This window comes from Psittacula echo (genome assembly GCF_963264785.1).
Source record: "Psittacula echo genome assembly, chromosome: 1".
Classification (NCBI taxonomy): domain Eukaryota; kingdom Metazoa; phylum Chordata; class Aves; order Psittaciformes; family Psittacidae; genus Psittacula; species Psittacula echo.
Window position 1 is genome coordinate 14,329,948 of NC_137735.1, and position 21,511 is coordinate 14,351,458.

General features: G+C 38.8%; 1 protein-coding gene across 1 annotated transcript; it reads right to left on the bottom strand.

Annotated features, from left to right (window-relative positions):
• Window positions 1-496: 496 nt before the first annotated feature.
• On the bottom strand, window positions 497-21,159 carry WDR1 (WD repeat domain 1). Its single transcript, XM_080633872.1, has 15 exons — window positions 21,026-21,159; window positions 20,603-20,724; window positions 16,747-16,837; window positions 13,614-13,761; window positions 12,008-12,188; window positions 10,077-10,154; window positions 9,239-9,319; window positions 8,890-9,123; window positions 7,973-8,062; window positions 6,580-6,734; window positions 5,806-5,893; window positions 4,692-4,802; window positions 4,064-4,237; window positions 2,658-2,802; window positions 497-2,403 (listed from the first exon to the last, which is right to left on the bottom strand). The coding sequence occupies exons 1-15, from the start codon at window positions 21,039-21,041 to the stop codon at window positions 2,294-2,296; spliced, it is 1,824 nt and encodes a 607-aa protein (XP_080489998.1). The 5' UTR covers window positions 21,042-21,159; the 3' UTR covers window positions 497-2,293.
• Between the last annotated feature and the right edge of the window lie 352 nt (window positions 21,160-21,511).

The following is a 21,511-nucleotide window of genomic DNA, read 5'->3' on the forward strand; positions in this document are numbered from 1 at the left end:
TTCACAATCAGCCTGTGCTATGACATTTAGTCCAAGAGTAGAATATCCTTTCAGTTTTGTAGTCAAGATTTGCTATTCAACTACAAAGACCATATTGGTCCTTAAGGAATTAGAAGCTTAGGCCATATGCCAATAAACAAATCCCATGGAAGCTGAAGCACGAGCAACCACCCTTAAAGGAAGGCAATCAAACAAGTCCTAATACAGGCTTTTGACCTAAAAGGCATTCTGCAGTGTTACAAGGTCTTTTAGGTATAAAAATACCTCATCCTGCACATCACCTTTCAAACATGGTGCACAAGCTCTGAAGCGCAGGAAAGAATCCACTTGTAGTGGTAGGAGGCTTCAGGAAATCATGTAATTTCCCTCAAAACCCAGCATTTCACTAGCAGACCCACCTCTTACAAAAAGCAGCACTTTCCAGCAAATTCTGGTCTTTGCCCACAAACATCTGCACAACTTTGTTCTTCCTTCTTTTAGCATTACTTAACTGACAGGAATTCAACTACAACAGGAACCCACTGGGCAGATTCAATAGCAACTCTTCCAGATGGGACTTGGGGAACAATGGATGAATTGCACAGGGACTGGCACAACAAGCAACAGCAGAACAAGGTTTAGGGGCAAGACACCAAGAAGTCTTGTTCATTTGGATCTTATGCCCAATTTCAAACATGCCCTTTTCTGAAATGTATCTTGTCCTTGCATTGTTAATAAACAGACATGCAAAACTGCTAACAGAGAGATGCAGCAAGCACAAAGAAACCATGAAGCAAAATATTCTGCTGCTTAGCTAAACCCTATGTCAACTGTTCTTATGTGTATATTGGTTTGCATGCCAGAAGACATCTGGTCACCACTTCTGAAAAATCAACATTTTTCCTTTTTGAAACATCTTTTTAAGTAATTTATGACAGGCAATTCTTTTTCAGCAATTGAGCAATGGTCCACAGTATGAGAAGCAGCAAAAGCCTTTTTATTTGCTGTATAATTAGTGTCATCAGAAATACGACCGGTAAAAAAAAAAAAAAACAACAAAAAAACACCAACACACAAGTCCACACAGAAAGGAAAGCTTAATGAAAATCAAAGAGCACTGAGGAAGACTTAAAAAAGACTTCAGTGAAGACTTAAAAAAAAAAAACCCAAACCAAAACAAACCCTCAAAACTTTTCTTTACCAAGTCTTCCAAAGTTCTGGACAACAACAGCTTCTTTTGGCCACCAGAGATGGTAACAAATCTTCCTACCACTTTGTATCAGTGTCCTCCTTCACCCTTGCTAGACAGCTGGTTTCAAATCACTGAAGTGTGTTGAAGAGTGGAAGAAGGAAACTAAACAAGATCACAACCTGTTCACATGAGATAACGGCTTCCATGCAACTGCTCCGTACATGCAAAGGCATAAAACTTACTCAGCAAACATTATATTTTTAAAAAAATCACTTCAAGTCATAACAATGCTTCACTTTAATTCCTGTATTTTCCAAAAGATGGTAGAAGTACTGCATTTTTTTTAAACAATAACATGCTTCTCCTCCTTCAAACAGAAAATATCTTTAATCTTCGAAACAGAATGATTTTCTGACATTGAAATGACCAGACATTCTTAATTCATGAAAGTAACAAAAGTGTTTCTGAAGCAAGAAGTTGCCACAATGATTATTTGTAAACATTATACCCACAACAGTAAGTACATCAAACCCCCCACACTTCCACCTTAAAATAAACCACAAAGCTTTGACATGAAATACATAAAAAGTTTATTATGTATGTACCCCATTTTGTTATCTAAGAGGAGAAAATCTGAGGCAACAGTTTGGTGCAGTACAGAGAAGCAAAGCAATATACAGTAGCTGCACACAGCTTGATTGGTTTTGGATCACAACTAAATACTCTTACTATGATCGTTAGTACAGAAATGTTCTGTAATTAGAAAAAATGAGAAGTATTACTCTCATGCTGTACAGTCTCATGTTTCTTGGGTAGAAAAGAACAACTGATTGAGTTTGAATCTTTCACACCTGAATCTTTCACACCAACTCGCTTGGCTGTTGCCTCTGGAATGTTCAGCACAAAGGTTAAGCTCCAGACATAATTTAAGTGCTTTTCATGTGCAAACTGTTACTGGCTAAAGCTTTCAAAGTACATTTAATTACAGATATGAACACCCTGTAAAGATATGAGGATATGATAGCAGACCCAGAGGCCAATACAGACTCTTTAAGAGAAATGCTATGTTCCACTGCAGTAGTTCTAGTCCCTGATTAGGTCCTTCCAAAGAGAGGGATTACTTCAATTGTAGGAGATAGACCACTCTTTGACAGAAGCATCATGGGATGTTGTTACCAGAGTGTGTTCATCCAGCCATGCCAAGCCGCTTACATGATGTAGCCTGTGTGCATCTGTATGGCAGTGTGAAATAACAGAAGAGAATTAGGAAGGCAAGGCTGACGAAATAACTTCAGCACATATTCCAAATGTGATTTTCACAGCTGCATTAAATAGTAACAGTATATTTTAAAAAGTGACTACAAAACAACATAGGAGTTCTGGCTATTGTGGCTACACAGAGATTAATGTAAAGCCTAAATTAGTTTGTGTTGGATTTCGAGAACTACTAGCAACTCTGAAAAGTAATCTTTTGAAGGAAACATACCTGGTATCTTGACTCTCGTCTCTGGATCACTTACGGTCCAAACATATACCATCATGTCCATGCCTCCAGAAGCAAAGTGTTCATTGTCAGGAGACCAGGCAATACAAACAATTTTTGCATGGTGTCCGTAAAAGACATTATGTTCCTATTTGAAAGTTAAAGATACAGTGTTACTTCATTAGCTTAAGCTACTTCAGGAAATCCCTGGCTTTTAATTTGTAGCATTACAATAAGCTACTGCAATAGTTCAGATAATGTACATTGTCTGATGTATTGTACATCCATTGCAGTACAGATGGATGCCCTAAACAAGCCAATTGATGGCTTCATTTTATGCTATTTATCTAAACACTTACGAAGCTGGTAAAATCCAAACCTTTTGTAAAAAGAGCTAAGACTTTTTCTATGAAAGCTGGATCTGTAAAGTGCATATGCAATAAGTTACTTTTTGCTTAGAGACTTTTAAAGTAATCCCACAGATATTTCTAAAAGCAAAATTCTTTCAATTTTTACTTAGAAAATGCAATGTTTCTGTGGAATGCCATCTGCATTTTTCTAGTTCCGTGGGGTTTCAGTTACCTTAATGATTTTACAGGCTGAAAACACAATGACTACTCAGTTGAAAAGTAGAAATTGCCCATTCTTTGGTTCTTGGTTAAGACAATTGAGGGATAAATCAAGATTCCCTGCCCTAAAGTATCCCTTTCTTTGCTTACTTCTTACCACAGTAAACTGTGTGCTACAGCCAGCAAAATTTTATTGCCAAGTCTGCTTTAATTAATTCAGTTTTGTTGTACTGCATGATTCTTATCAAGCTGAGCCTGCATTCTTGTTCATTTTTCAGAAATGCATACCAGCTCTAACAGGCACACACATTTTGTTGATTTTTTTTTCCCTTTTAAAAAAAACAAACCAACAAAAAAGCACCTCTCAAAAAAAAAAAACAACAAAACCCCAACAAAACAACCAACCCAACTCCCCAACCAAAAAACCCCAAACCCCCCACCAACCCCACACAAAAGAAGCACCCCACCACACTAGTGCTTCAGATGATCAGAACAAGGCACACGCATTACTTTGTACTGATTACTTTCTAATCTTTTATATTAACTACTGCTGGCCTGTGGAGATCCAACTCCTTCACCATGTGTTTGCTGTTAGATGGGTTTGAGTGTTTCCCCAGTAGCCAACCCATGCTGTACATTTCCTCATCTATTCTTATGATGTAGAAGCTTCACAAAGGCTGCTGTGAACAAAAAGTGATGCTAACTAAAAATACCAGTTTAACAGTCATAGAAACACCAAATATAGTGATTTAACAATGAAGTCTCAGCTGCTATATTGTATTTCACCACAACAGGTTTAGACATGGAATGCCAGTCCATTTGTTTTTAAACAATTCTTACCGCATAGCCATCAGCAACACTAAAGACAGTGACAACTTTGTTTGCATCACAGACTGCAAGAAAGGCACCATCGTGAGAATATGCCAGGTCAGTAACAGGACCCTTAGCTTCCAAAGACTTCTCATCGTTTTTCAAAGAGGTTCCTTGGATTGAATACAAACGGACATTCCCATCCTGCAAATTAATAGTGAAGAAGGGGAAAAGGTACAAAAATCACTTTACAATAGAAAGAGAAAGGTTTACTGAATTTTAGGAAGGTTTTGCATCAGCTGTATCTGGTAGTGCTTATATTAAGAACTAGTTTAAAGAACCTGTCATTTATGCTGGCTACAACCCACCAAGTCTAGAATACAGACCTGGTTTCTAGAATTTACCTACTTCAAGCATACACTCAGTAAAAACAATTTGACAATTTTAAATCAGTAAATACAAGATAAAAAGTTAGATGATAATGATAGAAACTGGGGAATTTAAAGTCCAGGAATACCAATTACACACAGCTTGCTTGTTGTAATATTGCTCTTAGAAATTACCATATACTACTTCTAAAGGCATCTCCTAGTGTTAAATGTTTCTGTTACTAGTTACAATGTTGAAAGCAGGACAGGTTTAGGAAGTGCAATCTTACCGCTCCTCCCACTGCTGCTGTACCTCCTCCAGGGTGAATGGCTACAGCTTCTGGCTCATAGCCAAGGTCATCAATTGCAAAACATTTCTTCTTATCTTTCATCAAGACAATCTGCAAATAGAAAACTAGAAACTAAGACTCTTCTTCAAAGTGCCCAATACAAAAGTATGACTAAGCTACAAAGTTTAGTCATAAATACAAATCTACTCTGATTGCTCACAACTCTATTACACTCTGATCTTAAGGGAACAGTTCAATTTTATACTTAAAAAAAAAAAAAAAAGAAGAAAAAAATGCCTACATGTGGTGACTAACTAATCTGCTGTACTGGAGTACCTATGTGCTCTAAATTAGGTAGCGCAGGGCATGCTCTACTGCCTTCAGCTTTGCCTCATTTGGTTTGAACATGAACAACACTGACAAAATAGTATTTTTAGCAATGCTTACTGCATTCCTGGTTTGTTTCTTAAGGAAGGGAGGCAGGACCAAATTAGTAGCAAGTTAATACTGCAATGTTAAACTTTAACTTTGTACCCAGATCTATACTATGGACAACTGGAATTATAACTCACATGGAAAACAAGTTTGAGCAACACTGCTCGAAGTCCCAAGCATAAAACTAGCATACGTAAAGAAGGCATAAATCATTTCAAGTTAAGTATGCTTTGATACAAAATAACCTTGGTGCAAAGTCTCTATATTTGTATGATCTTAATACTACTGGCAAGCAAGCTAGAGCTACCTATGCTGTACAACAGCACTAGTTAACTGGCTTTCCCCAAAATCACAGCACTGAACAGATCAGGCAAGAGCATGATACAGATGCTGAAAGCCTTCTAGCACAGAGCTGTACTGATAACAAATTCTGATGCATTCACACAATCAACCATGTGAGATTTAAACCTATACATAAGACTGTCAAATTGGTACAAGATGCCAAAAACAAGCCCAGCAAGTATCCTGCTGAATTATGTTTCCCATAGCTCTCATTAGGAAATTCTGCAGATGTGCAAGTTGACCCCACACTAAACAGATTTGTTGGAAACCATCATGTTACCATATACAGCACTATTAATAGAGCAATTGTGTTGATAATCCACAAGTTAATACTTACTTGTCCAATGCATAGAACTACAGTATAGCCACCAGGACCCACAGCTAAACATTTTGGCTGAACATCCATTTTCACAGCATCCTGGCCACTGGAGAAAGGTGTGCCAAATTGGAGAAGCAGGAAAAACAAAGCAGAAAAGAAATTATCCCATGCCTAACATTACTCACAATTGCCTATTCAGATAATACTAATGATACTGACAATCAAGAATATGTATAATTTAAAGATTTATTTTTTAATAATCTGCAAAGCTTCCTTGTGTTTACTCTTTAAAGCATTAGTATCTTTATCAGCTAGTACACCCTGCTAAGCAGAAGTCAATGTTACTACACTGGAGTTTATTTATTTTTGTTTAAACTAAGCAGTGACCTTCACAGGTTTCTTTAAAGTTTCTTGCTTCAACTGCAGCTTCCATGAAGAAACAGCCATATCCCACCCTTCCCTAACCACATTTATAACTGATATGCCTGGGTATTTATGAATCAGAAAGTGGACACCCTTCCCACAGTCTCCTAACTAAACCACCTGATACAAGATTGATCTCTATCTAACCTGTGGAAGGGATGAGACAAATTGAAAAGCCTGGGATGCATTTCTTGTTGTCACAGAAAAAAGCAAGGTTGGTACAGCAATCATTTCTATACAGTTTCCATGGTAACTTAAAACCTGAATAAACTGTAGCATAAATTTCTTTGCCACATAAATCAACAAAACTCTTGCTGTAGAATAATTAGGGCTGCAATGCTACAATAAAAAGGCAGTATTTTAACTAACCTGTAGTCCCTCTCGTTAAGGTTGGTGTAGCGCACAGTATCATCCATACTGCAGGTGACCAGCTGATCCATTTCATCCACTGCCATTCTAGAAACCTGGTTTGTATGACCTTTCCCAGAAAAGCCATCATTCTCTCCAGTTTCAGAATCCCAATAATGTGCATAACAGAATTAAGGAACATTTGGAAAGACTGGTGCAGTCAGATACAGAATCATAAAAGAGTTAGATACCTTCTAAACTTAGCTATTTGATCAGTTATCTCTTGAGATCACTTAGTCCAACCTGCTGGCTCAAATCAGTGTCAGCTACAACAGGCTGCCCATTCTGCTGGATTTTGAGTATCTCTAAGGATGGAGGCTGAACAATACAGGGTTCAGCCAGTCTCATACCCTCAAAATATTTATTAAAATGAACCTCTGTTGTTCGGTAATGAGCTAAATGACCCACCACACAGAGCAGCAAATACTGGAGCAATTAACATCAGGTCTGAGAACAGGAAATACTTTTTAAAGAATCATAGTTAGAAGTCCTACAACACTGGCTTTCCCTGATGTTGTATGTTAACATCAGTTTGAACTACCAACACTACATTACAAGTTTGTAAAGAAACAAGTCCTGTATTTACTACCATTTATGCGAATGTGGCACCTTTTTAATGCACCACAGCAGGCAGGATGAAAGACTGCAGTTTTACTTATAAGCTTCAGAACACTGAAGAAATGCCAAGAAGTCTCCTAGCTGAACATACCCCAGCCTCACCCTTTACTGTGCCCTTTGCAAACCAGGCTGCATTCCCAGTGTTTTGCTCCAGAAACCAACAGGACTTAGTGTTGAAAGTAGTACAAGTTCTCTTTAGTAAGAAAGTCATCAGTGAGAAAGCCTGATGACATTTGGGATATCAAATAAAGAACACAGTATGTCGCAGAACTTCAAAACCACACCTTAATACAGGAGAAAAGAACCCCACAACTGTAAAGAGAAATGCATGATAATGGGTCAGAAAGTTTTTCTTTGTCCTGAACATCTGGAAAACAAGACACATGACTTTCAGAAGATCTATGGCATGCAACTGAGAAAAAGCAATACATATTTTGCATGTATGACAATACATGAAAAGTTACAAGAGGCTAATTTATACATTTACTTGCTTCTGCATACTAACAATTTACGTACCACAAAGTAGTGACAACTGGAAATTAAGACCTGGTTTATATTTAGCAGGCAAGTGTAAAGGCAAACAGTACAACAGGCAAGTTAAGGGAAAGTAAAATTAACTTCTATTCACCTGTGTAAAATAAACATAAGGTTTTGCCTTTGGCAAAGCACTCTTTTTTCCTTCTAATTAGTTCTCAGACTGTAAGGCCAGAACAAATACCACTATCATTCAAAGGATATTAATATGACCATCATTACTTCCAGAGTAAATATAGGACTTTCCACCGTTTTTATGCACTGTAAGACACTGAATTGATTTACTATGACCCTGTGAACAGAACACAAATAATTATTGATGGGCAAATTTTCATCTTAACACATACATAGATTAAACCTATTTCAGAAGATCTGTAGGTAATTAGAAAATAACTTTTTTTCATAAGCATTAAAATTCACCCAGAATACAAATCACTACTTAACAGTGCAGCCACTTAACAGTTGCAGCACTGCTATTCCCATGTACTCCTCTTTAAAGAGAATGAATGGGCACTACGAATATCCTTATTAGCCTGCTGGGCCAGAACACTTTCATGGCCTTTTCATCAACAAAGTTTGATTTTTAAAGCACTTTATGATTCATGGAAAACGACTAAATATGGTCAGGTACCCACATCAACTGCCTCAATTGTAGCACCAATAGCAAGAATCTGGGACATCCATTTCTAGTTCATGTAAAAATGTAAGTTCCCAGGAGAGTGCTGTGCCAGAGAACTCTTTAATTCTAAATTAAAGCTCACCTGCACAGTAACCCTGGTCACCTTGTTCATAACACACTAGCTCTGACAGAATGAGACACCACCAGTAGTTTTCCTATCTATGCTCTATTTCTTTTTGCATCTCAAGAATGGTTAAAAGCTGTAATGAAAGATAAGTTGATAACCTTAACTGAAAAACAAAATCAATCTATGTTTGCAAAAAGCACAGCATCATGCATGTAACAGTTTAACTTCTTGATTGCCAGAGTCAGACACACAGGGCTTGTCTGGTAATGCTAACTTAACAAAACCATTTTTCAATAGTTACTGCTCCATCTGGATAGCTTCAACCACTGAGTCACTTATTGCAGAAATGGGTGCAACAAGAAGTTTAACCTACCTTTATGATGCGTAAAGGCTTATTTGGATTATTCTTGTCCAAATAATTAATATAGCCAGACAGGGAGATAGTCAGTAAATGGTCTTTCTGCCACAAGCAACCCAACTGCTGATCCAACACATTTGATCCCATGTTAAAAGTATTGACAATAGAATTAGCACCAATATCCCAGATTTTAGCAGTTTTATCTCCGGAAGCAGAAAGCAACTGACTGCTGTCAGGGCTCCAACTAATCTGTGAAAGCAAATGTCACAAGATAGTAAATGCATTCATTATTGCAAAACTTCACAGTCCATGAACTCAATAATGAAATACTACGGATCATTTGCACAAATGAAGTGATACTTACAGCATAAATACCTCCATCATGAGCTTTGCCTCCACCAAGAGCACACACTTTCTCTCCAGTCTTCCCATCGTAGACAAAAATCTTAAGAGAGCACACAGATATATAACTTAAAAGGAAAAGCAGTAACAAGGAAAAAACAAACAAAACAAAAACAAACAAAAAACTGAAACACTATTACTTGCACTACAGGAATCATCCTTTTGTTACATGGCATGCTTACAGGTTTATCAAAGACTAGATTTTTAAGGAAGAGGAACAAGTATTCCTGTATTTAAGACTAAATAAATGAGATTACAATTGTAAATAATCACAGCAAGATACTCTGTACATTGGCTCCTGACATCTGAAATTCTGGAAGATGTTACATTTTTGGCTCCTGCCATGATGGTGGCTGCTTAGCACTACAGTCATGGGAATGTGCCCTCGTAGAAGGAGCTACCTACAGTGTCATTGTCAAACCTGCCCTTATCAGTAGGGAGTCATAGAATCACAGAATGGTTAGGGTTGGAAAGTCAACACTGGGCTATCTATTAGTTCAGTATTTTGACCAGACTCCTCACAATCATAAGGACATATATATCCCAAAAGTCTAATATGTTTCTGCCAAAATAACCTGTAGAAATAATATGGTAGTGAGATGGTATACGGAAAAAAGCTGAGTGAGAACAGTCTGGTTATCAGTTGTTACAGTTTTATAGGAGGATATTTAAAAGGTTAAGCCACTCATTTCTTGGCATGAAAAAAGCAACATTTATTTGACAATACTAATTCTATTCCCAAAATACACAAGAAAGTCTTCTTGTGCTAAAATCACTAGAAAAAGTTTCTTTATTTTTACCTGGCCATCTGCACTAGCTGTAGCTAATCTGTTCCCATCAGGAGAAAACCTCACACAGTTTACAAACCGTGTATGGTCCTGTAGGGGAAAAAAAAGTAAGAATCAGAACACAAGACAAGAATAGACCCTTTTTACATAGAAGACAATCCAGTTTTAATGAAGTTCTCTTACATGCAAGCCATAAATTAGCTGTCTAGGAAGACGCCTGCTGTAGAGAATGGCTACAGAGCAAGTCTAGCCTCTACCTGAAGAGGATGACGGGGGTTGAGAATAGCCCAGAGAGGGAACTGTGGCATCAGTAGCCAATGTAGTTCAAACAACTTAGTACAATGCCACATGAAGGAGTACCCAGTTTCAGGGATAGGCAGGAAATAAAACCCACAGCAGCAGGCTAGATGCAAACATGGGATTTGTCCCTCTGATCACTGGCTTATTCTGCAACATTGTCCAGATTTTAACTCTTTGTAAAACTTACTTGTGTGATGAAGCAAAAGAAAAATACTTCATCCTTCTTACTGTAAAAAATGCAGGCATGAAGAATAGATAATTATTTTACCGGAATCTCATTTCTGGGAGACTGCATTAATGGTAGCTTTGTGAAGTAGCCAGGCAAAACTGATGTATGCTCCTCAAATAGACTATTTACAAGTAGGAGACTATTCAAACCATGCTAACTAGAAAACAGACATTAAATAGCGAAGCACCACAATGAGGCCAACGCAAAGAGATTTGGAAGACTATTTTTAGTATTATGAAAGGCAGGTTCTAACCTACTTTCTTTAACTATACTGTTTCCTGATGATACCTCAAGGCCTAAACCATACAGCAGCCTGTAAGAATCAGATATATCAACTCAAATATCACTTTAAAAGAAAGACTGTATCACGTACAAGTCTAAGCAGCACTGGTAAGCAACTCAGACTTGAGAGTTCAAAAAGAACCAGCTTAGCAAAATGCAAGTATCAACTTAAGTTCAGAAATATATTAGGCAACTACATCATTTCATTGGATTGCACAGCTCAAAACAACTCCTTTTCTAGAACCACAATGGAATCCTTACTAAAAGTCAGTGTATGAAGAGTACTCAAGGCACATATTTAAGAAAATAAAAAGCCTACAACTGTTGTTTTAAAAATAAAACAAGAACTACATATTTTTGCTTTATTACTGCAGCAACATCCAGTATCTCTGCAATCCTTTGTTTTGGGTTGGTTTTTTTTTTATTTTTTTGAGGCAAGAAGCATGCCTTCTGCCATCAGAAACAGCTGCAGTAGCTTTAGGCTTTTTATCTTCTTTGGCCTCTAGTAATGATGTATGTCTTAAATGTGGTCATTCCAAGCTTTGTTTGATTTACTTAAAAGATTTTAACTCACAGAATAGGAAACAAAAGTTAAAAGAAATGCAGAAACAAAAACTGACCACAGAAGTTGCATATGCATTTCTCATAGAAATCAGTTATGTTTTCAAGTATCTACACTCACCCTTTTCTAAGCTGCCATGGGATTTCAGATTTGATCACTCTTAAGCAGATTGGAAAATTCCATTCACACCACTAAATTTCTTGAATCAAGCACCTTAGAAAGTATTAAATTCTACACGACTGCACTGGGAAGCAGTGCTCAGAAAGCAACAATAGGGCAAATGAAACATCCTGCTTCTACAGTTATGGAAGAGGATGAAGAGCCAAAAAAATCTGGAAGAAGTGCTTCAGGCTTTCTTCTTAATCACTTATTTCAGTTCTCTTGGACTAAGGCAAGCCTTCAGTTATACACAGGTTTAAGAAGGCCACTTGACACCAACTATGCCTCAAAAGGAGGAACTAAGAACTTCTGTAATGACAGCTAGCTGTGACAAGAACTGCAAGCTTGTTGGAAAGCTTTCAGTCAACTTGCTGCACAGTTTAGCAGAGCTACAGCTCAACTCAAACTCACACTTATTGTAAACTTGAACTTGAATGGCGGTCCCTCAAAGAAAGCGGCACAGTTGTCATCACTGCCAGTTGCCAGACGATACGGTCTCGTTTGTTTAATGTCCACACTATTGATCACTTTGTTGTGCCCAGTAATCTCGCCAACAGAAGAACCACTATCCCACAGGAACACTGCTCCAAATCTAGTTAGAGAAGCACACAATAACTACAAATCATAAAAGTTACACGTAGATTAATTCCATGAGCATCTGCAAACAGTAGATCTGAGTGCACTCAAAGAAAAGAAAATAGGTCATCTCGTTAATCTCATGCAAGCTTCTCATAGTTCCCTGAAGGCTATTTGAGACCTTGCTGGAGAGAGAACCTAATCTTCAATAGGAGACATCTGCTGAAGGGGACAGACAAGCAAATTTTACGTATAAAGCTTCTAAAACTCAGATCAAAAAGATATTCTTCAGTCAGTTTATAGGAAGGAATAATTATTCTGCCTGCCTAGTCGCTACACCAAATGTGGAAAGCTAGAATAACAATGACATTAGATCATTAATCTGATTATTTAGCCTAAATTGGGTGCATCACTTTTACAACTATTATTACTTAAAGGTTTAAGGAAGAAGAGTTATAACAGTATTTGTCAGTTCTACCTTTAAATCTCCTTGGAGGGAAAAAAAAAAACCCAACAAAATAGTATAATCAATACAGTGGCACTAAACTACCAGAGCATTGCTGTTATAAAGGGAATCTACAGAATCACCTCAGCAAAATTCTAGACTGAAAGTTCATTCATCTAACAGAAAACTTGCAGAGTCTGAGGTAGGAGAACAAGTTTACAGAGTATCTAGCCAGAGGCAGATGGGGGTGGAGGGAGTGATGAAGGACAAAATCTCTCTCTAACAGAAAGACTGTTTGAGAGAGATTTGTCAAAAAGACACAGTACATGATGGCTATTAAAAAATGGTGCAAGAGGTCAGGGAACAGGACCACACTATGTTTTTCAGACCTTTAGGCATAAGACTACTCTGCCTTAAAGAGCTGTCAGTCTTTAAACATTAAAGAAAGGACACAAATGTGACTAATGAGCACCTCAGTCAGATTAGGATAACTGGTTGTGTTTTTATTTATTACCATAATAAAGCCTAAAAATAGGGGTGTGTTGCTGAGGGAGAAAACTCAGATACACTTTTTTTCCTTTATTTTCTTACTCTTATTCAGCCATGTCCTCTCAATCTGGGAGATGTAAGAGAGGAGGAGGAGAACAGTCTGGTGGTTCTCCCTTCCCACTCTATCAGAATTAGAATACCTTCTTACACCAAAGGCATACTAACAGCTATAACTAAACGTAACATTCAACTCTAAAAAACAAACAAGACCCCACAATTTTTAAACTGAGAAATTCTTATAGAACTGTATTCTCCAAACAGTTTTACAGCTGTCAAAGACTGCATAAAGAATTCTCCTGCAGAACAACTTGAAGTTGAAACAGGGAACAAGCCACAATTTTCTCCCCTTGAAGAGTAAAAAGCTTTCTGCAAAGAACCTGCTTTGTTAGAATACAGAGGTTTTACCATATATGTATGTATACACACACACAAAAGAATTTTACTCACTTTTCCCTTCCTTCTCCAACCACAGCAATTCTCTTGCTGTCTTCAGTCCAGGCAAGGTCCTTTATTTTTCCTGCAAACGGCTGATACTCATACTTCAGTAAGTGTTCTTTCTGTGTAGTATCCCAGATTCTCAGCTTTCCAGAGACATCTGCCATAATAAAATAGAATATAACTTGTTCCAGCATGACTCAGTCACATGACTCAGCGATCTGCCAGAATACGGATTTTCAGCTACACTGAACACTTGTACTAGGGAACCTCTTTTCCTACCCTATTACCATTACTACAAATTACCTGACTGAGGAACTCTGATGACTACATCCATTTCACTGAATGATGTTTATAGCCAGATATTAATGTTCAAGAAACACAGCAATAAATACAACATGAAGACAACTTTATCAGACACACAAAAAAACCTGCACAGCAAGAGGGTAGGAACTCTAATGTACAGCCAGTATGTGTCAATTATCCGTGCTACACACACACACACACACAAAACCCAAAACAAAATCCACACAACCCCACCACCACAAAGCCAAAACCAAACAAAACCAACAATCATACTACCTTCCCCTCCCCAAGAACTACAAGATAGCTTACCCACACTCATTGGGAAGTAAGCCACTCAGCATCTACAGTAAGAGAGCAATCTGATGGATAGTGGCTGATGCACTGAAATTAACACTTCAGATTTTTTTTATACCTTCAAAGCAAACCCATTTTGCATCCAAATACCAGATATATGTAACATACAGAAAGATTTTTCCCACAGAACTCAATTCATGCACACTCAGTGTATTTTTTCTATACAGAAGCATGTACACACTTCATGTTGTGCATGAATACCTGCACTATCTGGATTACTACAGAGGAATCCAACAGTATATTCAAACGTGGTAATGTCACACACGGCAGACACAGCACAGATCATAACAATTTATGGCTTAATATAATAAAAATTTGCTTGCATAGCCCTACAGCTTGCTTCTATTCGGAGCAATTACTGTGGTGCAGCATTACCAGATTTAAAAATCACCAGAGGAATTGTTCTATACCCACACAGCAAATTCTGTGTGTATTGAACCCTTTATTAAAGCCACTGTTTTAGAATAAACCATGTGCTGAAATATGTATATGTCACCTTAGCATAACACTTTTGAGTTCTGTTCATCATTTATTGGTACCTCTTTACAGTTCAATTTAAGCATACAGCAACCCTGTCTCTGTGGACCTGATCATGGACCCACCACCCTTCTGCTAAAAGGACAGATGTAGAATCCTCCATTTTACAGAACATGTTATTGAAGCAGAATTCTAATGTAGAGTTAAAAATTTATGCTCCATCTACTAATAGATAGCACACATATAGCTTTAACTTTATATGTCCCATTACTACATCTGTTATGACTGCAGTAAGAGAAATTACCATAAAAGCCACAAAGCATATTGCCAAAGGTCTGTCTCATCAAGCACATGAAGTATTAATGCAGGTTGCATGGCTAATGCAGATTTATAGATAGAGAAATGAATCTTACATGTTATACTTAGAAACAGCTTAAACAGCCTGATACTATCTTCAGAACTGATGCTCAGCAGTATCACAGAACTATTTATAAATGACACGCAGAAGACACTTTTTAAGGAAAATACTGCAGCCTAAACTCTTTTACTTGGATATGACATAATGTCTGAAAAAAGTCAACTGAATATTCCCCGAGGAGCAAAGCTTCCTTAAGCTGATCATTACTGAAAAACATCTTCACAGATCAGATTATGTGTATAAAACTCTTCTTTTATAGATGACTGGAAATCTACAAGGCTGCAAGAACAGAATACATGGTCATTCTGAGGGATAAGTACAGCACAAACCTAGAGCTGTAGAATAAAGAATGCAAACTGGATTTTAAGAAGATATTCAATTTAATATATGGTCACACACAAGACTGAGCTAAGGAAGTCCTGGCTCTGGTTCATTTCAGACCAGGATGGTGGAAAAAAATGAAAACCCAAAAAGTTGTACTATCACTGTTCTTAAAGATTCTCCACTACTCAAAAGATAAGTATTCTAATACATCTTTCTGATGTGCAAAATGCCAACTTTACATTTTAAAAAATACTATACCTTTTAAATTGCTGAAAGAGAAACTCCAATTCTACTAATTCTATTAAGACCTGTGCATCTAAGTTTGAACTCCCTAAGAAGCTCATACTCAAAGTGCTTTCTTTTGAGATACATTACTTAGAAAGTATTTCTGTATTTGGGCACATTACTTGTTTCTGAAGCATTTTTAATTGACAATGGCAAGCAAATGTTAAAATATCCATTGATTAACTGCAAATATTTTTAAGAAATTGAAGTTATAGTATTGTATTTATCAATGTTCAACTGTATACCAGTCCTCTCGAAAAAAGATTTTTTTGAAGCAAGCTTCTATTAAAAAGAGGAGAGAAAGGGTTAGTTCTTTGTAAGTCATCAAAACTGCAGCAATTTCCACTAACAATCCAGGAAATTTATGCTGTAGAAATTCATGCTACCCATTCTCAGATTACTGATTCACATGCATTACGTAGAAACCATGAATCAGCCTTTTCCCCTGTTAACTTACCAAAGAAAGCTTTTTTAGGTCAGGTTACATATGTGAGAAAAGTCATGACAAGTCTTGCCAAGTTTAGTCAGGAAGAAAGAAAAAAGGAAAAGAAAGGGGTATGTGCTCTTCTAGAATCCCTCCCCTGCCACCAATGACTCAAAGTTTATTAACAAGGACAATAGTCCTGTATTTCAGAAATAAGTTTCCATTCTGCTGCACATACACAAGTCTTCATTACACTACAATTTGTTCTCGTTAATGCTTCACACCAACTATTTAAAGTTCATTTCCATGTTCTTTTTGAATTAAATAATTTTTAAGACCAAGCATGTCGCTAAACTCACAACTTTGGAAAGAGGTTAGAGGAACAACTACATAAATCATTCCTTCCTCAGGCACGTATATGTAATTCCACTGAAGCATGTTACATTAACTGTGCATCTTCTGTACGTAAACGTGAAGCATTACGACTCTGTTTTGCCATCAAGCACTTCAGCAGCTCTGTCCACATACCCCATGCAGCATGTGTGCTGATACTTTACCTCCAGATGCTATGTAGAATCCACTGGGAGCATACTTGGCAACTACAACCTGATGGGCATGCTCAGTGTAGATGTCAGCAATTGCAGGATTCTAGTTTAAAGAACAAAAAAAAGTTAATAAGTTGTATTTCCTGGTTTTCAGAGGCATAAAATCAGATATTCAAAGATAAAACTTAGAACTTCTGCTCACACTCCTCCTCTCATACCCTTCCTTCCATCTTAAATAGAACTATTGTCTAAAACTGTAAAGTGCAATACGCAGTAGAATACTTTAGTGCAGTACACAGTAAGTGCAGCACACAGTAGAATACTGCTGTTCAAAGCAACTCTAATTTCTAACAACTGACAATGAATTTCCGCTAACAGAACTGTTGTGACCGTTTCCTCTCCATACCCCCCGAAAGGTAGAAAAACCTTGAAAATATTAGGCCAGGGATCAGGTTTCTTTTTATGGGGCTGGCCCAGGTAAGTCAGCTATCCAAGGAGATTACTAAACAAGCTGTGCTCTGCAGCACACATCCAAAAATTCTACTAAAGTCGAGTATGAAAATTAAGCATATGGTTAACCATACTGCGTGGCTGTTAATCATCACCATGTACTCAAGAGCACTCAGTAACTGATGAGGTGTACAATGCTCACTCTTTTTTACTGATTGCAATCTGTTTAGAAAGCTAGTAGAACAGCACAGGGAAAGATATTCTCCCTAGTATTAAGAGTTAGAATTTTGAAAGAAACTCAGTGCCACCCATCATGATTTTAGCTCTTCAGTCTTAGAATATGTTTTCAGGTGCTTCAGGTTTGACAGTAAAACTGACTCAGTGTCTTAACAGTTCATTAAGTGTTAAACTATGGAGACGCCACACAAATCAGAAAAGGATGACATCAGGGCAAAATCTGTTCTCAAATGAACTGTGTAAAAAAGACATTCTGCACCTCTTCCAAATATAGTACATACAGCAGTAATATACTACAACAGTAATACACTCCTTAGAAAAGATAAAATTCTGCAAGGAAACAGGTACCTTCAAAACTCCAGAAATTTGACTTATATGGTCAAACCAAAAGTCCATCTTAACTGCTATGATTAACACAGATTTATTCAACCAAACCAGAAAACCACCTGATATTATGGTACAACTCAGCCATCCAACCAGGAAAAACTAAAACACCCACTCTGTGTTAGAAAGCAGACAATCTCATGCTTGCAGGAATTCCTGCTGATGCAGTACTGTTACATCTCAGGAGACAGAATACAGCTTACTCATGCAAGAAGCAGCTCTTTTTCATTCCTGCTTTTATAAAATGAGTGCATTATAGTCCTACTTAAGCCACAATCATCTGCATTTATAGCATGTACCTCTCTCCATTTTGTGTATAACTGGATTTTATCTAAGCAAGACATGATAATGTTCTCCCCATTCTATAGCTGCATCACCTTCAAGTACAGGGAGCTCAAACACCCCACCCCCCCATTCATTATTAATGGTATATGTAAGTAGCTGCTATTTTACAGCAAGAACCTTCAAGAGTCCAGGAAGCTAATAAGATAAGAGACTGGTCTTAAACAGACTGATTTAAGGGGTTAAACGGAAGACAGACTCACAAATTTAAGATATGGTAAATAGATTCAGGAAGAATCTAAAAAAAAGATTTTTGGATAAGATTATAGTAGTAGCTGGGAAAAATACAGTACCTAATTCTGGATTCAACAAGAAGAGCAAGCTTATGTGGCTTGTTTTGAACACTGAAACCAGAGCCACGTATGAAAGTGAGCAGTTTAAGTTCCAAGTTTCAAAGTAGGCTTAGACCCATGAAAACAGTAAAATATTAATAAGGAATGAAACCTTACAATTATCACTAGTCCTTCTCACAGTGCTTTTCCAGCACTGTTCCTGGACTTTTTCTTGTTAAAGGAAACCTCTACATCATGCTTAACGATCAAGCATTAATCCTGAATGCTATACCCATCACCACTGATTAGCTAACACTAGATAGCTTCAGACTTAAGAGAAAAGTGATCACTGCATTCTGATGACCTGTTTTGTTTTGTTTTTTAATTAGGGAAGGATTACACATAAACCTCCCAATATTTCATTTGGTTGTTACAAACTATGTTAGAGGCTTCTATATTATTCAGAGAAAGCATGGCTCTCAACTACAAGTGGATACACTTCCATGTCGGGTTATGAACAAACCACAACATTCTCCAACACAAAAGCCATAACACAGGCTCTGGTCAGTTTTTGTGTCACTGCTACAATACATACCGTAATTGTCTGCAGAGCATCACCTGTCAATTACTAACAGTAGCAGACTCTCCTTGCCAGTTAGGTCAGTTTGCCTATTGGCATGAATTACACCATAAAACCCAGAGATTTATGACTTTCATTCTCCCCTTGAGAGTTTAAACAGTCTAAACCTGAATTCCCACAATCCCACCTCGCCTGTGCTCAGACTGTGCCATGTGCTCAGAGTTCTGGCTCACACTAGGACTGACATTTGCATCAGGCAAATCTTCAGTGAGCTGATTCAGGAAGATAAAAGCGAATTGTTTACTTCTAATTTAACCCCCAAAGTAGGGACATATAAGCTTTAATTACAGTGCAAGGGAGAAGTCACAATCCATAACTTGGGAAAAAACTGTAATGTAAGCAAAGTGGCTTTTCTCCCTTCTCTCATCACTTTGTGTGCCATTACAGTGTTTAACTGGGACTTCTGGTTTCAGAAAACTGAACTTTGCTTGCTACTAAGAGCAAAACACTCTTACAACATTACACTTACACACTGAAACCAGAGTGCAAGCTTAGTTTTGGTTTTAAGTGTATGAATTTAAACTGATACCAAATAAGAAATTTGAAAAAATAAGTAAGTTACTAATGGCATTTCTGTATTACAGCATGACAATGAAGAGATCATCTGAATATAATGGGAGTAATGAGATAAATCAGGAAAACAAAGGTGATTCCAGATGCAGCCATAAACAAATCTATTTTTGTGGAGATCTAAAAATTCCAGAGAGGAATGAGCTAGCCCCCTGCAGCCCTCCTCACTGCAGGCCAAATCTGCAGTGAGAAAGAAAAGTAAATCTAGGGGAGAATCCGATTTTCTAAAGAACAAGCACTTACTTTGAAGAAAAGTATTTTTTGAGAAGCAGTAGCAAGACAATAGCCGAGACATGCAACGTTTTCTCCATACTTTTCAAAGGGATGCCATCTTTGAAGTAATTTAAATAACTCACTTAACATTTCTCTGCTTACCACCAGAGAAGAAAAAAAAACAAACCTCCACACCACTGAAAACATTAACTGGGGCATTCTTACAGCTAATCGATGAGGAAAGTTCCCTGTAACCAGGGCTGAGAACTCACCATGCATGCAGCTTGAAAGCAACTGACAACTGTTTTGATTTCTGGAGTGCAAGGGTGGAGGAAGAAGCTACGGACTAGCATATTTAAAGATGGGGTCTGCAAGTATTTGCATGTTTCTCTTACAAGCTCAATACAGCAAATGGGGAAGTGTTCATTTATTAGGCAAACACAACACTCAACTTCCTAACAGCAATACTTGAGGAGATGAATAAGGCTAACCTGAATATACCAGCCTCTTGTCTGTAATTCCTATGCAGAGAAGGAGAGAACTGCACATTGTACTACAGGTTTCTGCAGTCGCTGCCCGTGGTTTTCTGCCTGAGTCATGCACCCTGCTTATTCCCCGCTGAGGATCACAGATCCGTGACCTCAATGGGAATTACAAAGTGAGAATGAAACACAGGCTATTATAGGAGACGGGCTGGGAAACAAAATGAAACTTAGCAAAAGCTCTACGCTACGAAACGAAATAAATCAGGATACATTACATCAACGTTTCTGATGACGACACACTTTCCATTGGTATAAAGAAAATTGTTGCCCTTAGGATCACCTCCGATAATTTTGGAAACGCCTCGTTCAACCTGCGGGAGGCTGGCGAACACTTTTTCTATGGGAACAGGAGGAAAAAGAGGGAATAAATAAATAAATAAAAATAAAAAGGAAAAAGAGGGCTTACTCTTGGCCGTACTGGACGTCAGCCGCGCAGCCATAAGCCTTGCCGGCAGGCGCGGTCACTTGTTGCTGTCAGCGGGGCTGTGAGGAACTGCCGGCTCCGCGGCCGCCTCCAGGGCGCCAGCGGGCGGCCTGGCGCTCTCCCCGCCAGCGGGGCTCCCCACGGCCGCCACCCGGCCCTAGTCCCAATCCCGGTCCCCGTCCCCTCACCACTCCAGTCCCCCCCGCGGGCTTACTGATCTCGTACGGCATCTTCGCCCACTTGTTACTGCGGTGGAGCTGGAAGGGCTGGGAAGGGCGGCGAGCGCAGCCCGGCGCAGCGCAGGCGGACCGGCCTCTCGCTGTGCTCCCGCCGCCGCCTCAGCCCCACGGCGCCCAGCGGCACGAACCAGGAAGCGTCCGCACGGCCCGCCGCTCTCCCCTGTCTTTGACCATATATAGTCAACTCTGCTCGCGCCGCTCCCCGCCAGCCCGCGCCCCGCTCCCTCCCCCGGAAATGCCGTCGGCTCAGACGGGCCCGGCGGGCGCTGCTCTGGGGCGCCCGCAGGACCTGGCCCCGCCCCGACAGGGAGCTGCGCGCAGGCCGCGGCAGGCGGGCGGGCCGGGGAAGCTGCAGCGGGCGCCACACGTTGGCTCTGCCCGGACTTAGAGTGGGTGCCTCCGAGCGGACTGCGCATACGCAGAAGCACCCCTCCCCACCCAACCGCGGGTCTCTTCGGGGC